The sequence below is a fragment of the Tachysurus fulvidraco genome, chromosome 19 (assembly GCF_022655615.1).
Source record: "Tachysurus fulvidraco isolate hzauxx_2018 chromosome 19, HZAU_PFXX_2.0, whole genome shotgun sequence".
NCBI lineage: Eukaryota > Metazoa > Chordata > Actinopteri > Siluriformes > Bagridae > Tachysurus > Tachysurus fulvidraco.
In genome coordinates this window covers 6552198-6568801 of record NC_062536.1, presented here as the reverse complement: position 1 = coordinate 6568801, position 16604 = coordinate 6552198, and the positions used below count along the sequence as shown (strand labels likewise).

Genomic DNA, 16604 nt, shown 5'->3' with positions numbered 1-16604 from the left:
TGTGTGTGTGTGTGTGTGTGTGTGTGTGTGTGTGTGTGTGTGTGTGTAGAAGAGATGGAGTGTAAGGAACAATACTTATTGATGTATTACTTATTCTGAACACAGTGGAACACATTGAAACACACAAACAATTTTGTCTTGAGGTTTTCATCCAGGATCTCCATCATAGCCATATCCAAGCATTAAAACGCTTACACACACACACACACACACACACACACACACACACACACACACACACACACACACACACACACACACACACACACTGACGATTCCTCTCCCTCCTCTCTCACGTTCTCTCACGCTCTCTCTCTGTCTCTCTCTCTCACACACACACACACACACACACACACACACACACCACACACACACACACGTGTGCACACTCTCTCTCACTCTCTGTCTCTCTCACTTTATCTTCTCAGTTATTCTCTCAGGATCAGTCCATACCTCTCTCTGTGTTGCCAGAGTGAGTGCAGAGGAAGGGTGCAGCTCTCCTCCTCCTCTCTCTCCACTTGTTTACTCTGTATGTCCCACACACTCCTAACTGGTTTGTACTTCACAGCTGCGGCAGGAGTAGAATGTGTGTGTGCGCGCGTGGAGCAGTGGACTGTCTTTATCAGGGCTGTATGAAGAACACATTCAATATGCTGCACGAGGCTGCAAACTGATTCTCCCTGAAAAACAAAAAACCAAGAGGAATACAGGCTCCAGCATTATTCAGTTATGGGTAAGAACATGTTTCTGCTTTATATTAAAAAAACAACTTAAAAAAACTTTGTTTCACTTGAATTTTGATTGTTGTTTTTTTCACCTCTGCTTCAGGCTGATTTCATTTGTACCTTAGATTATAAATGGTGATGCATTGTTTGGTGTATTGTTGACAGGAAGCATCAATTGATCTGCGTTATAATCTGCTTGTTGGATTATTTGCTTGCTTTTGATCCATTGACTTATCTACACAGAGATTATGTTTAGAGGCTTTACTACTTAACATTTATTAATGAATTACACATACTGTATAATCACGTACAGTAAGGCTGTGTTTGATTTTTCATATGCATGTAGAAACATAACTTTGCATATTGCTGTCTTTGTGTGTCTGTGTGCGTTTTGGACATGGATTTAAACTAGTGGTAAGAGTAGTGATCAATTCAATGGTAGAAGGAGAGACTAAGGATGAATGAAACCTCATCACTTTAAAGCAGTTCTTCCAGTAGAAGAAGAACTGTTCTACTTCATGCATACCAGGGATACCTGAGGCACTGGAGATGCACAGCATGGCTGTCTGAAACCCTGTAAATGCGATGTACTGTAGCGGATATGTCATTTATCAACCAGTACCATGATCAACCTGACAGGGTATTCAGAAGAACACGACCGGTGTTCAGAAAACTCTGTCGTTGTCGCCGTTCTGTAGATTAAGTAAAACTTGGAACATGCTCAAGTGTAGAATTCTGAAGTCCAGCGTTTGATCTGGGCTTTAAATGGCTTTAAAATAAATTCTCTGTTTGATCCCAGTTTAATCACTGCCTCTAATGAAGCTAAGACTAAAGATCTATCCTGATGAAAGAGCTGTTCCAGATAGTAGCAGCAGAGCCTTTTGTTTTTCTGTGGTTTTAATGTGCAAATAAGAGGAGAAGAGCCTTCTGAACTAACATCAGATGACAGATGACTGTAGTTTCTACCCTCTCATGTGATACGCTTTAGAGCTCATCAATAAGGCATTGGCATTTAGGTTTAAAGGATGAAGAAACCTTTTGTTGCCATCCTCTTTCTCTGATTTTGCACGCATTTTTCACAGGAAGATTGATTTTGTGCTCTGTTTGAATAGTGAAATAAACATCTGTACCACCATGAAGATATCAAAACCGATTGTACGATCTATATGATTTTACAGAACTCAAATGACACTTAACATTCGGTCACAGTTATCTGATCTGTGGCGTGTGAGGAGATTTTCTGATTTCTATTTAATTAACATAATAATCAGCGCAATCTGGTCATGTTGGACCAGCTGTTACATGGTAATTCCTTTCTCTCCTGGATCTGATTACATTCTGAATAGCATCTCTGTTGCATCTTTTTTTGTTTGTCTGTTGTTCTGTTTATTAAGTACTCTTCTTGTTTTGGCAGTTGAAAAGTCGGTTGTGAAAATAGCCGGATTTGAGCACAGTTGAGATTTAGCCTGGGGTAAAAGAAAATTAGAAGAAAATCAAACATTAGAAGAGAATATCAGTATTGCTGAGAAGATCTGCCATTAGCATTTACAAACAGACTCCAGCGTGTTCTTGGGAGCACTCAGGGTCATCGTGCTGAAGAGGACGCACTTCAAGATGAAGTGAGGTTAGTGCCTTCTCCTGAGGGCTATTTCAGACACTGTAATTCGGGTTCTTAAAGCACCGGCAGATCCACTATATACTTTTGTAAAATGACTCCAAGCTCAATTTTTCTTAAGCACATTTTTTCATAAGACATTTATTCAGACCTTTCTGAAACTGAACAGAACTAGTGAAAAAAAAAAAACTCTTAAAATTAGGGCCCAAATTTAGGTGACTCATTTTATGCACGGCACGGCACGGCATGGCACGCCATCCCTCTTAGGTGAGAAATGCGTTTAGGAATAAAAAGTATGGCAGATTAATAGGAGTAATATTGTAGCCATCACACCAAAACACTTGTAGTTTTGCCTCCAGGAAAGTGAAAAACTAGTGACAAAAATGACTGGAAATTCTCTAAGCTCTCTGCAATTGCTCAAGCTACTTTATTAAATCCGTATTTGACCCATATTTGGTGACAAAAAAGTTCTTCATTTCAAACCCTTTAACTTTTTGAAGCCTACGACTTCGGTTTTCAGAAAAGAATTGGAGACAAAACCAATTTTTGACGTATAGCCATTAATGCATAACAGCAGCTCGGCATACAACGGTGAAGACGGCATTTTCACAGACTGACCTACTGTGATCAGTGTAATAGAGTGTAATCAGAGATACACTTTGGGTCACTGTAGCGCAAAGCTGACTCTTGAACAGCTTCTGTTAATGTGAGACGCATTAGAGTTAAGACTCCATCCATTTTTCTTACATTACTAAGAGCTGATGAGGTGAACAGTGGGTGAGAGTAAACAAATCCACTCGGGCAGGCAATGAAAAGTCATTTTGATGTGTGTGTGTGTGTGTGTGTGTGTGTGTGTGTGTGTGTGTGTGTGTGTGTGTGTGTGTGTGTGTGTGTGTGTGTGTGTGTGTGTGTGTGTGTGTGAGAGAGAGAGAGAGAGAGATGTAGTAGTTTATCTTGATTCAGTACATTACTTTCAGAAGTTTCCTTTATACTTTTTAGTTTAAATATCTTAAGCCTCTTCTACCGGTCCTGATCACACCACACAACAACTCTAACCCTGGAGCTCTAAAGGTAAGCTTTTAAGAAAGATTTGTTTTGCCTTCTGAATGAGAGTTCTTCGGCTCTCTGTTTTTGAAGAACCATGCAATGGTAACAATAATATTTAAAGAAAGGATGACATGACATTAAAGATGTGCTCCATCAGATGGTTTTTCGCTAGTTCTGCCTGACACTTATTGTGAACAGATACACATCTGAGGGTTTTCCCAGCGTAATCCCTCCTACCGAAGACGCACTGTTGATGAAAACCAGAGCACTAATATTAGTTACGCGCTCCACAGTGCATTTCATCGGTGCATGTTGATCAGTGTTACCCTTTTAAGTGTAATGGGGCAGAAGATCCAGGAACTGCAATTAGAAGTAGAGAAGACTGAACAGAACAGAACAGAACAGAACAGAACACAATAAATATGAGCAAAAGCATGACGTTGATAGGAAAAATGTGTGTATTAGATTGTTTGTAAGGTTTATATAATAGTCATACTGTAGATATCAAGTACTGATTAAGTGCTCATGTTTATCATGACACATTCAAGCGTTAATTACATACGAATTCTGATGAATGCATGAAAAAGCTCAATTTACTCTCGAGTGCTTCGTGTGTTTCAGACAGACTAGAGACCACTGCGTACATCTATCCTAGCCCATTAAGGAGATATATCACTTGATCTGGACCATATCTGTGTTTGGCAGAATGACAGACGTGAAGCTTTTAAGTTTTGAAGTGTAGCAGTCTTTGACTTCTTCTTGAAAGCAGAGAACATCCATTATACTGTTTTCTCTCACTTTGCTCTCATTCTCTCATTGTTGTTTCAAGTTTAGGGGGTAAACAGTGACTTATTCAAATTCAGAGAGAGTTTGCGTGCAGCCCTGCGGATGTTTTGAATCTAGTTGGGCTTCTTTGAGCTGCGAGCATGTGGCAAAACTGTGGAGGAGCTATTTAATAGGAAGACACTGGAGGAGCAGTGTTTATGTGTTTAGAAGCACGAGCGTTGCCTTGAGAGAGAGAGAGAAAGAGAGAGAGAGAGAGAGAGAGAGAGAGAGAGAGAGAGAGAGAGAGAGAGAGAGAGAGAGAGAGAGAGAGAGAAAGAAAGAAAGAGAGAAAGAGTTTGTTCCCTAGTCTTCTTATGATAATATAGCCTCTTGTTTAAACATGATAATATTAAATGTTAATTTAATTATCAATTAATTTATTCTCTCTAGCGCAATTGCATTTCCTGCGCTAAGTATGACAGATAAGGAAGACTCTCTAATGAATGGGTGTGTGTATGTGTGTGTGTGTGTGTGTGTGTGTGTGTGTGTGTGTGTGTGTGTGTGTGTGTGTGTGTGTGTGTGTGTGTGTGTGTGTGTGTGTGTGTGTGTGTGTGTGTGTGTGTTCAATCTCCTGTCTTCCTAGTTCTCATCCCTTTCACTCCCTGTTTCTAAAGTTCTTATCGTTTCTTCTAGTCTCTGTTTTTATTTTCTCTGTTGCTCAGCTCTCTTTCTCTCCTCATGCATTTCTTTCTATTCTTCACTCATGCACACATTTCCAGTTTGGCCTTGAGAGAAGAATTAGGCAGTGTTTTGTCCAGCATATGAACAGCTCTCTATGGAACTCTCCATAAATGCCATTTTACATTCAAGGACACGCTAATGAAAGACCAGAGTTCCCTTTTCCCTGAAAGCTATTTTCTTGGATGTGGATCATCTCAATATTCTGATCACCTTCAACAATAACTAAACTTTAGATCATCTGACTCTGTAGCTTAAATAAAGTAAATGCTAAAATTAGACAAACTTATCGTTCTTTGCTCCATCTACAGTTTTTGGAAAAATGTTTTTCTTAAGGAATAGTTCATCTCTCTGTAATGAGAAACCCTCTGTTGTTGGGTTCTGTGGAAAACCTTACAAGTTTCCCTGAGTGGAAAATGAAAATAATCTTTTATTTCTAAACTAGGAAAAACTGTTTATGTCTGTTTATGGCATATTTTAAACATTATATTTTTTTTATCATGGCATATTTATGCAACACTTATGAAAGTTTTAACACATTTCTTGTTGTGTTTCTGTATTGGCAGATCACCTTTCTAATTTTATGCATTTATATTAGAATATGCTGTGGTGTGAAAAAGTGTTGGCCCCCTTCCTGATCTTTTATTTTTTTTACATATTTGTTACACTTTAATGTTTCAGATCATCAAACAAATTTAAATATGCGGTTCTTGCTGCTTAGGTTGTCCCGACCAGTTATTAGGTTTAGGGGGCAAGCACTTTTTCACACAAAGCCATGTGAGTTTGGATTTTGTTTTCCCTTAATAATAAAATGAATTAATTTAAAAACTGCATGTTGTCTTTACTTGTGTTATCATTGACTAATATTTATATTTGTTTGATGATCTGAAACATTAAAGTGTGAGAAACGTCCAAAAAAAATCCAGAAGGGGGCCAACACTTTTTCATACCACTGTAGCGATGATCTGCCATGAAATTTAAATTAATGCTTGAAATGAATCAAGGATGAAGATGTAGAATAATTAGAAATTTTAGCTCAATTTGCCCAACTTGTTAAAATCCGATTTGTTTAATAGAGAAAAAACATTTAGTTGTCTAAATCTTTATGCAAACAGTACAGTTTACATAGAGCCAAGACATTCCATAGTTGGAGGTTGAATAGGGAACAATTACTTCAGTGGAGTTTAAATGAGAGTTTAATGTAATTCATTTCTGTAGTGTGTAGTGCTACAGGGAACCTGGAGTCTATCCCAGAGGACTCAGGGCATAAGGCAGGGCCAACTAATCACAATGCACAATCACAAACACACACACTAAGGACGATTTAGAGCTGCCAATCAAAGTAGAGGCTGTTAGACTGAGAGAGGAAACCAGAATACCCAGCGTAAACCCACAATGCACAGGGAAGATCTTGCAAACTCCAAAGTGTGAGGCAAATATACAAACTAATAAGCCACCATGACCTGTATCTATGTGAAACACTGGATTCCTGAAGCAACATTTCACTGTTAACAAAAAAATTATTTAACCCTTGCTCATAGAGTCAAATCTGATTTGTATCCAGAGTTCAAACTTCAAACGTAAGCGTCTCATGTCTTCATCACTCTCGAACGAGATCAAAATCACTGTAGTTAAAAATAAAATACTTTGCTTCTTTATCTCTCTGTGTGTTTCCAAGGTAACAGCGTGGAGCATGCCTCGTGTGCGTGGGACATTATTGTGTGCCATTTGTTTGTGTTTTCTCTTTTTAGCATATAAAAGCAGAGGGTTGGGTTGCAACCGAGACACACAGCAGATGTCCAAATTCACAGCGGACCACAAGGTACTAACAGGCCAAGAACAGATAGATATAAACACTACCAGAACTCCTCATTTGATATGATTACGATCCTCAAAGTTATGTTGACGTCTATATTTATTTCATTTAGTTTTTTAATCAACAAGTAAGAAAAAATCTACTTGATTTATTAGTAATGACTAGATGCATAACTTCAAATCATTGTTTTGTTGGGTTTTTTTTTTTCAATTCATTCTGATACTTCTAATGCTGGGACCATTTTTATTACCTTCTGGTTCTGATGAGACACATCAGTTTTGTGAAAAATGATGATGCTGGTTTGAGTGTGAGATGAGATGATTAGCATGAGATTTTGTATGTTCTTTATGTTTATTTAGTGCTAATCTTTAAGAGCTTTAACAGGAAGATTTGGCTTGGTCATGCGTTATGACTGACAGTCAACTTGGACTGCATGGGTTGCTGGCGTAGCTGTAAACTGAACATGGATCTGCTGACAGTGCGGGGTTAATGGAGGGAGTGATGGGGAGAGGGAACTGAATGACATTTACGGCAAGAGAGAGAGAGAGAGAGAGAGAGAGAGAGAGAGAGAGAGAGAGAGAGAGAGAGAGAGAGAGAGAGAGAGAGACAGTGAGTGATAGAATGAGATAGAAAGGTCCTTGGAGCTGCACTGAGAATACTGCTCATTAAATCTATTGCATCATACCACATCCTTTTTGTCATACTTTCTTTCTGTTGTACACACACACACACACACACACACACAAACACACACACACACACAAACACCTTTTCAGAGTGACATGAAGCATACAGCATGCATTAGGCAGTAGATGTCTCTTGTGGAATCGTTCACTGTCGTAGAGGAACACACATCTGCTTTTCTCACTGAGATGTCTCCTTTCAAGCATTTGTGCTCCACATGTATCTCAGGACAACAGCTCAGACGCTTTTTATTCACTCTTACTACTACATCAAATTCAGAATCCTAAGCCTGCTCATCTTCTGTCTGATGGTTCAGCCATGTTATGCGTTATCTCATGTGTATAAAGAGTTTAACAACAGTAAGCTCCACTTCTCTGACACAAGCATTCCATACTATATTCTTTTCATTATTGAAATTCTTAATTATTCATACACATACTAGTAACTAATAGGAACACTTGTATACCTACACATCCGTGGGGTTATCTAATCGGACTGTCATTTGACAGCGGTGCAACACATAGAACTATGCATATACAGGCCATGGGCTTCAGTTCAAGTTCACATCAAACATCAGAATGACTAGCGTAATATAATCTCACTGACTTTATCCGTGGCCTGTTAGTTGGTGCTAGTAGTATGAATATTTTGGCTTTTTTTTAATTAAGTGTTTCATGGACATCAGTCTACAGAGATATGGTGCAGAAAACAAAAAACATTCATTGAGCAGCTCAATGTGGAAGATTCTGGCCTAATTCTATATAATAAGCTGAGCTAGCATGATGATTGGGAGGGATTGACAAATTTGAATTAAAAAATGTTGACAGAATATAACTACCTTCTATTCTGGTGATTAATTCATTTAAATACAGAAAAGCCTAAAAATGCATGATGTTAAAGGTGGGGTCTCCGTTGTTTGAAAGCCAATGTTGACATTTGAAATCACCAAAACAAACACGCCCCTAACCTAAATGGTTCCCACCCCTGTATTGATAGCTCCACCCACACATACATACGTAACCCTGGAAAATAATGGAAATAAATGTGTCTTTATCATAGCTGAAGGGAAGAACAATACGATTGTAGATAAACAAACAAGCAAAAATGACACACAAGCATAATCATGTAAAGGACAAAGGCATATATTAGTTCTGTGTAACAAAGCAAAACCAACGTTACTCACCTATCGAGAAGGAAAAAAGCGCCTCGGCGTCTTAAGTAAAGTCAGCCACATATTCACAGGTCGGAGATTCCCGAGTTAATAACTCCTGAGCTAAACGCTGTTACTACACAAAACGCGGTTGTAGCTGCCTCTCTACATTACTACGATAGAAAAGAGGTGTTATTTGTGTAGTAACAGCGTTTAGCTCAGGAGTTATTGACTCGGGAAACTCCAACCTGTGAATATGTGGCCAACTTCCTGCTCCTTCAGTTCTCTCCAGCACTGGAAAGCTGATCCTATATTAACACGTCCTACTTCTTGCCTTATCGTAAGCCTTTCTTCACTTTCTTTCTTTGTTTTTATCCTCCATGTCAATGTTAAAACCGCTTTCTTCTAATGTCACACATGCGCACTGAACACTCTCTCCGCCGCATATTGATAAGCCCCGCCCCTTTCTGTTAATTGGCTACACGTTTGTTTTGATTTTTGTTCTGATTTTTGTTTTGATTTTTGTTTATTATTCGGCCCGACTCAGATTTCTGAAGCATTTCTCAAAAATCGGAGACCCTGTCTTTAAGTGTTAAGATTCCAAAAAGTTAAGAATTCCCAGTTAAGCTCTGTTTGAGTTTATAATTCTTACTAGGTTTCAAAATAGTAATGCTGTTCATCTATATTTTAATATTTTCTATATTCTATAATTTCATTTTTAATAAGCTTTATTGGCATCACTATATACATGTACAGTATTGCCTAAAATACTTCTCCCTTTCTTACCTGTATAGTTCATTTACACTTTAATTAAATTACATTCTTTGTCTAGTTTTTTCTCATTTGAGTTTAATGACACAGACAGTCAAAAAGAGCATTTCCTTGCATTTCGGACTGTACGTGATTGAGTATGTGTACATGAATTTGGAAATGAATTTTAAATAAAATTTTAGAAAGGAAGAAAGAAATCTTGCATTTGCTGAATAAAGCTCTCAGACACAAAGCTTTAATTCAACATGATATACTTGCTGTTATTTATCTCTTTTTGCTAAAGCATTTATAGTGGTAATAATAGTTTTCTGTTGTATTCAGAGATTGAGGTTTCCTTTGAAACGATTGAGTATAAATGGAACAATAGCTGTGTGTGTATGTGTGTGTGTGTGTGTGTGTGTGTGTGTGTGTGTGTGTGTGTGTGTGTGTGTGTGTGTGTGTGTGTGTGTGTGTGTGTGTGTGTTGCAAAAGGCTCATAAAAGAAAATCATCTTTTATATTTTTCTCCACTCCCTCACTGTCTGGGAGTAATGTGTCTAAAAGGTAGGAGTTTTTGTTGTGACTGGAAGCATTGTTCTCTGTTTACAGTTTCTGTGATTTCCGGAGTATATCAGCTCAGGGAAACCACTGATATTCTCAGCATTATTAACTAAAAGCTCAAATTTACTTTAAAACCGATTTAACTGTCATGCTCACTACATAGCAAGGGATGAACAGAGGATCCAGTGGTATCACTTTATCTCTTTTAATGTTAGAAGATTTACAATACAGTCATATAAATGTCATTTTAAAATATACACTCCATCATATTGTCCCTATCGTTGGCTTATTTTCCTAAGCAATATTTGAAGAAACAGCGCTTCACATGGTTGTGGTGTACGAGTGTGTATCTGTGAGTACGGCACAAGTGAATACAACTAAACCTTTTGACACTTTCTTTCCCCTGGTTTCTAACAAGCACAAAAGCTCTGAACAAACATACATACGTACATACATACATACATACATACATACATACATACATACATACATACATACATACATACATACATACATACATACATACATACATACATACATACATACATACATACATACATAAATAAATAAATAAATAAATAAATAAATAAATAAATAAATAAATAAATAGACAGACAGACAGACAGACAGACAGACAGACAGACAGACAGATAGATAGATAGATAGATAGATAGATAGATAGATAGATAGATAAATAAATAAAGCAGTAAAAAAATTATTCTTGTTATTATTGTTAATATATTGTTATTAGATTATTAATACAATATATTTTTATTTATTATTTAATGTCATATTTATTAGAGAAACGAAATCAAAAAAGTTATAGATTGTATATACCACATTGACAATTTACATAGATTATTTGTATAATATAGTAAACAATCATTCAAGGGAATGAACAATTTTCAGACTAATACACAATAATAGCAGAATATTACTATTATTTTACAAATAAAATTCTCTGAAGGTCTTAAATGAGAATTTTGAGAATGTACAGCATTCCCCCCCCATTAAATATTGTCACTACATGGCTAAGGCTACTCTGCTCTCTATTCAGGTCTACAAAATTTGCAATAAGTAAGAACTTCACAGCTGTTTTAACTCATATTAGTTCAACAATATCAAAGAACCTTTTATCAAGCTTATTCTCTCATTGCTGAAGCACAGTCAAGTTAGGAAGAAACGTATGTCCATGTCTAACAGACTTGTCCTTTGTTTGTCTGACACCAAAAGGAAAAGCAAACACTAAAACTAAAAATACACCTTCCCAATGTTGCCATATAGTCACGTAGACAAAAGTACAAGGTAATCAGATCCCAGGTGTGTTGACTCTGTCTCTGTCAACTGCAACAGTGAGAACATAAGACCATAAGGTGGAAGGATAAAAAAAAAAGAAGAGTTGTACACAATATGATTGATTTATTGTTCTAACAAGCCTTGGAAATTACTAGCATTTGCTGATAAGCTGAATCAGCTGTGTATCTACTAGTTACTAGACATAATCTAACTTAACAAGTTAATCGCAGCAATTTTCTTAACACAGTGAGAGCAAACAGTTTGGGAGAAACTTCAGTTTTGTGGAAGCCAGGAAACTGCTTCAAAACAATTCCACCTGTGCGTGATAGTGTCCATGAATGCTTACAGTCATCAAAGCATCATAGCAAAGGAGTACCGTCAGTCTCATCTGGTGTTTTCTTTTCTTCTCTAGGCAACGTTTGTCAAATGTTAACCTTCTAAACTCTTTGGCCTTTGGTGCTGTTTGTGTAAGCACTATTAAAATAAAAAATTAAAAACATAAGTCCTTTACACATATTGTCTTCATCTCAATCCCAGACAGTACAGATAACATTTGTGATTGATGGTTGCAATTTCTAGATTACATTTAATCAATGAAAGTGTCATTCATTTTTGTGACTTATAATTTGTGCAATAAAATATACAAAAATAAAAATGCATAATAATAATTTGAACTGATTTATCAAATACAAGTGATAAACAATAAAAGCACAAAAAACAAGATTATTGCAATCACAGGCAATGAAATACAGCTTTGATCTGCATCTGATTTGATCCAAACAACACACAAGGGTTAGTCAGTGTGTGTCTCTGTAATCTTGCCATCCTCCAGGGATTTTAGATGCATCTTAAAACAAAGCTTTAGTCAGTGATGTAAATATTCCACATGTTCATGTTTAATATCAAACGTACAGAAAAATAATTTAATTTACGTATTGACTTAAACGTTGTTTGTTAACTGGATGGATTTGCAGAGAAATGGGATTCTGTAGTATTTGTTGAGCCTGTATAATTTTTTATTTTTTTTGTATGGAGAGTGGCATATGGAGTGCTCGTACAGAGTGGAAGTGAAGACCGAGCAGGGCCTGTTATCTGATTGGATCAAGAGGTAGGAAACTGAGGACAAGGAGCCGGATCAATAGTCCGGAACAGAAAACGCAAGCATGCAAAATGCCAAGTAATGACTTCCATAATAGCGAGTAGTAGTAGTAGCAGTGTTATGGCGAGAACGAGACTCAAACCGACATAGACGTGCTCCGCATTCAGAGACACAAAGCGCTGCCCACTATGCGGTGTACACGTGGAAGCAATAATTGGAGTACAACAGTGGAACAACACACTACACTGGCCAACACTCTTGACAGTGAAACAGAGAATAATCCTGTTTCTTACTAAAATTTACACACCGCACCACTAAAACGAGGAGGAGGGAAACACTGTTTATGTCTAATTTAATGGTCCAGCGAGGAACGTCACTTGGCAAACCAGACTCCCTAAATAGCTTTTCGAGGACAGAGAAGAAGAGTTCTAACTCTTGGCCTGAACCTCAATAAAACTTCTCTAAATCCTACACTGGGGAAAAATCAGGCGGGATTAGAAATATTGGGGAGATTAGCTCTCAAAGACAATGACCTCTCAGAGTACTTACCGCTCTGAGATGTGGTACAGACTATACGTCAGCACACCAACTGAAACACTCCTGGGGTTAAAATAGAGGTGTGTTTAGGTGCCACATGTCAGCTCTGATTACCTGCACGGGACTGAGGGGCTGTAAATGAGTGTGCATATGGCTGTGGATTTGCCTGAGAATGCACTCGTGACGTTTAACAATTACGGTATTTAATAAAACTTTCTAATATAAATTATAAATGCTCAATAAATAATTTAAATACACATAAATGCATTTAACAGTTATTCCTTTACACTGACAAGGTTATTATTTGAATGATCTGTAAAATAATTTTCTTGCAATAATTGTTTTTTTCGAAAAAAAATAATAAAACAGTGGAGAGTCTTACTCTCGTCTGATCTGTGTACTTTTACACTCTCCTAAAAACTATTTGAAGTCTATAGCAACATCAGCAACAGAATCTGTAGCGACATCACTGATAACTGTTTTATATCTTTTTTTATATCTTCATATCATATACAGAAGATCACCACTGTCATTGTCGTGATGAAAAAAATATAGCTAATACTATTTTTCATTGTACTTTAAAATCCTTTTTAAACCTATTCATATTCTTATTTTTATAACACCGTTGTACAAAGCTTTTACAAGCTTTTGCGAGTCGTACTGTGTACAATTGTTTGTGACCGATATAATCTGAATCTGAATTTGATTATTGCATTAAGGTGTAGATATGTGAGCAGGAATTCTTCGTGTGTCTGGTTGGTACGTTCTCAGGACAGCCAGCACTAATAGGAAATGCTCAGACACTGCAAATGTGAATTGTCTGAAAAGGTCAAACAATTATAGCCCTCCATTTTGGTCAGGTAGACAGAATAATGGTTGTTTGAGCAGAAGAACTCAAAAAAAGGCTTCTCTTAGAAACCTGACAAAAAATACCTAATGCCATGTAGTTGTAAGTCGAAGCACATGGACTTGGGGCGTAATCTTTTTTACTCTAAACATTTTACCAGTCATCTGAGTTCAATAGTTCAGATGAGATGCAAAAATTGTTAGAGTTCATAGCAAGTTTCAGTCACATTGACTTACAACTATTAGACAATTTAATGACCTGGATGACTGAGCTGGAGTACCTTTATTTTCTTGGCAAGTGCACAGCTGAGCAAAAATGTTGGCAGAAAGCAAACTACAAAATATATTCCTGGACTAAAGTAGAGAGACAGAGAGAAAGAGAGAGGTAATGATCATACAAGAATGTTACATATAAATATAACAGGGATAAAACAAGATGCAATTGTAAATTTATATATAAAAAAGCTGTGTAGAAATCTGTTTATACTTAAACTGTTTGGGTTTCTGAGATCCTTCACCTCGTTCATCATATTCTTGATCTCCTTTTTTTGTTAAGATTCGTTAGGTCACGAATCAGGAGCAGGTCATTGCCTGTACACATGCACATATACTGTATGTCTTTGTTTCTTTTTTTAACAGTCTGCAGCATGACGAGTGTAAGCAGACGAAAGAAAGCAATGTGTGTGTGTTAGGTCACACTTCCCTCTCTCTCCTGCGCCCTTCTTCATGAGGACAGAGTGATGACCATGCGAGGCAACTGGTCCTCCAACACACTGGCTGTCATCTTCCTCCTGCTCTCCACTGCAGGTGAGCTTCACCGAGGATTTTGTAAAGTAAATGAGACCACAGGGATGCAGAAAAAAAAATCTAATTATATTTAATATATTATAATTATAATTTAATATATTATCATTATATTATATTAAAAATCTGATCATATCTTAGGTGAAGCTCCTAACATGTGCACACCCTTAATGCAACTGCATACACATATATGGAATTAATTACTGTTTTTCCAGCAAAAAACATCAAGCTACAAGGTTGTTTATATTTTTTGGAAGCCAAACCAACTGCATTCATTAAAAAATATCACTGCAGGTACAAACACAAATAACAACTTTGTGAGTGGGATTAAAAAATAGTCCCACACACATCTGTAGTTGAGCCCAATTATGGACTATCAGAATCAGAATTCACAGACCATGCTGACAGTGCTGGCATTTCTACCTGTTTTTTTTTGTTGTTGTTGTTTTTACCAGTTTTATTAAGAATGTTCTAGTATTTTCTGAACATATGAATATCTTGGTGTACTAAACAGATACAGATACACTAAAGGCGCAAAAGTTTGTGGACATCTGATCATTATACTCATACGTGGTTCTTCCCCAAACACAAGTATATAGGATGTCTTTCTACACTATAGCTTTTAGATTTCCCTTTACTTGAACTAAGAGACTAAAACACTGTTCCAGCATGACAATGCCACTGCACACAAAGCCCATGAGCTCCATGAAGACATGGTGTGTTAATGTTGGCGTGGAAGAACTCGGGTGTCCTGCACAGAGCCCTGACTCTGACTCAACCCCACTGAACACCTTTGGGATGAACTGGAACACCGACTGAACCCCAGACCTCACTCTTACACCATCAGTGTCTGATCTCACTAATGCTCCTGTAGCTGAATGATCACTAATCCCCACAGACACACTCCAACATCAGTGTCTGATCTCACTAATGCTCCTGTAGCTGAATGATCACTAATCCCCACAGACACACTCCAACATCAGTGTCTGATCTCACTAATGCTCCTGTAGCTGAATGATCACTAATCCCCACAGACACACTCCAACATCAGTGTCTGATCTCACTAATGCTCCTGTAGCTGAATGATCACTAATCCCCACAGACATACTCCAACATCAGTGTCTGATCTCACTAATGCTCCTGTAGCTGAATGATCACTAATCCCCTCCAACATCAGTGCCTGATCTCACTAATGCTTCTGTAGCTGAATGATCACTAATCCCCACAGACACACTCCAACATCAGTGTCTGATCTCACTAATGCTCCTGTAGCTGAATGATCACTAATCCCCACAGACACACTCCAACTTCAGTGTCTGATCTCACTAATGCTCCTGTAGCTGAATGATCACTAATCCCCTCCAACATCAGTGCCTGATCTCACTAATGCTTCTGTAGCTGAATGATCACTAATCCCCACAGACACACTCCAACATCAGTGTCTGATCTCACTAATGCTCCTGTAGCTGAATGATCACTAATCCCCACAGACACACTCCAACATCAGTGTCTGATCTCACTAATGCTCCTGTAGCTGAATGATCACTAATCCCCACAGACACACTCCAACATCAGTGTCTGATCTCACTAATGCTCTTTAGCGGAATGAACACTAATCCCCACAGCCCACCACAGCAGCAGCAGCAGCAGTCCAAATGCACCTCCATGGTCCCATATCCCAAAAAATATATGTAGGTGGACTATGCTAAATTCCCCCTATGTGTTTATGAGTGTGTGTGCATGGTGCTCTGCCATCTTATCCTGGGTGTATTCCCACCTCACATCCAACGTTCTTAAGGAGAGGCTCCAGTTGACCAACACTGTATAGCAGAAATGTGAGATGCCCATTTATCCTGTTCATTGCAACAATCTGTCCCATAGGTTTATCAGTGAAATAAACCACTTCCAAGACTTACAGTCCTTCACTGGCATGAAAAGCTTCACAATATCACATATCCGCCTATATTTTTCCAGAGGCAGACATGGTAATTGGAACATAGATGGACACAATTACACCAAGTCATTTAAGGACGAGGAGAACTTTCAAACATCTGTGATTATTTAATATCTTTTAAAAGAAAATCTCTCTCACAGTCAGTCAGCCAGTTATTATGAGCAAAAAAAAACACAATATGCTATTATTATAAAATCATAACCAGGTTGATTCACACA

At 37.7% G+C, this 16604-nt stretch overlaps 1 protein-coding gene across 2 annotated transcripts in view; it reads left to right on the top strand.

The window, feature by feature from the left end:
• The first annotated feature begins 358 nt into the window (after window positions 1–358).
• The window catches only part of shisal1a (shisa like 1a), a 32714-nt gene continuing 16468 nt past the window's right edge, over window positions 359–16604 (top strand). The window contains exons 1-2 of one of the 2 annotated variants that reach the window (XM_027153868.2): window positions 359–733; window positions 14268–14435. In XM_027153868.2, coding sequence (XP_027009669.1) covers window positions 14369–14435 — 67 coding nt within the window. In that variant the 5' untranslated portion in view covers window positions 359–733; window positions 14268–14368. The remainder of the gene's footprint in view (window positions 734–14267; window positions 14436–16604) is intronic. The other variant, XM_027153872.2, reaches the window with a different exon arrangement.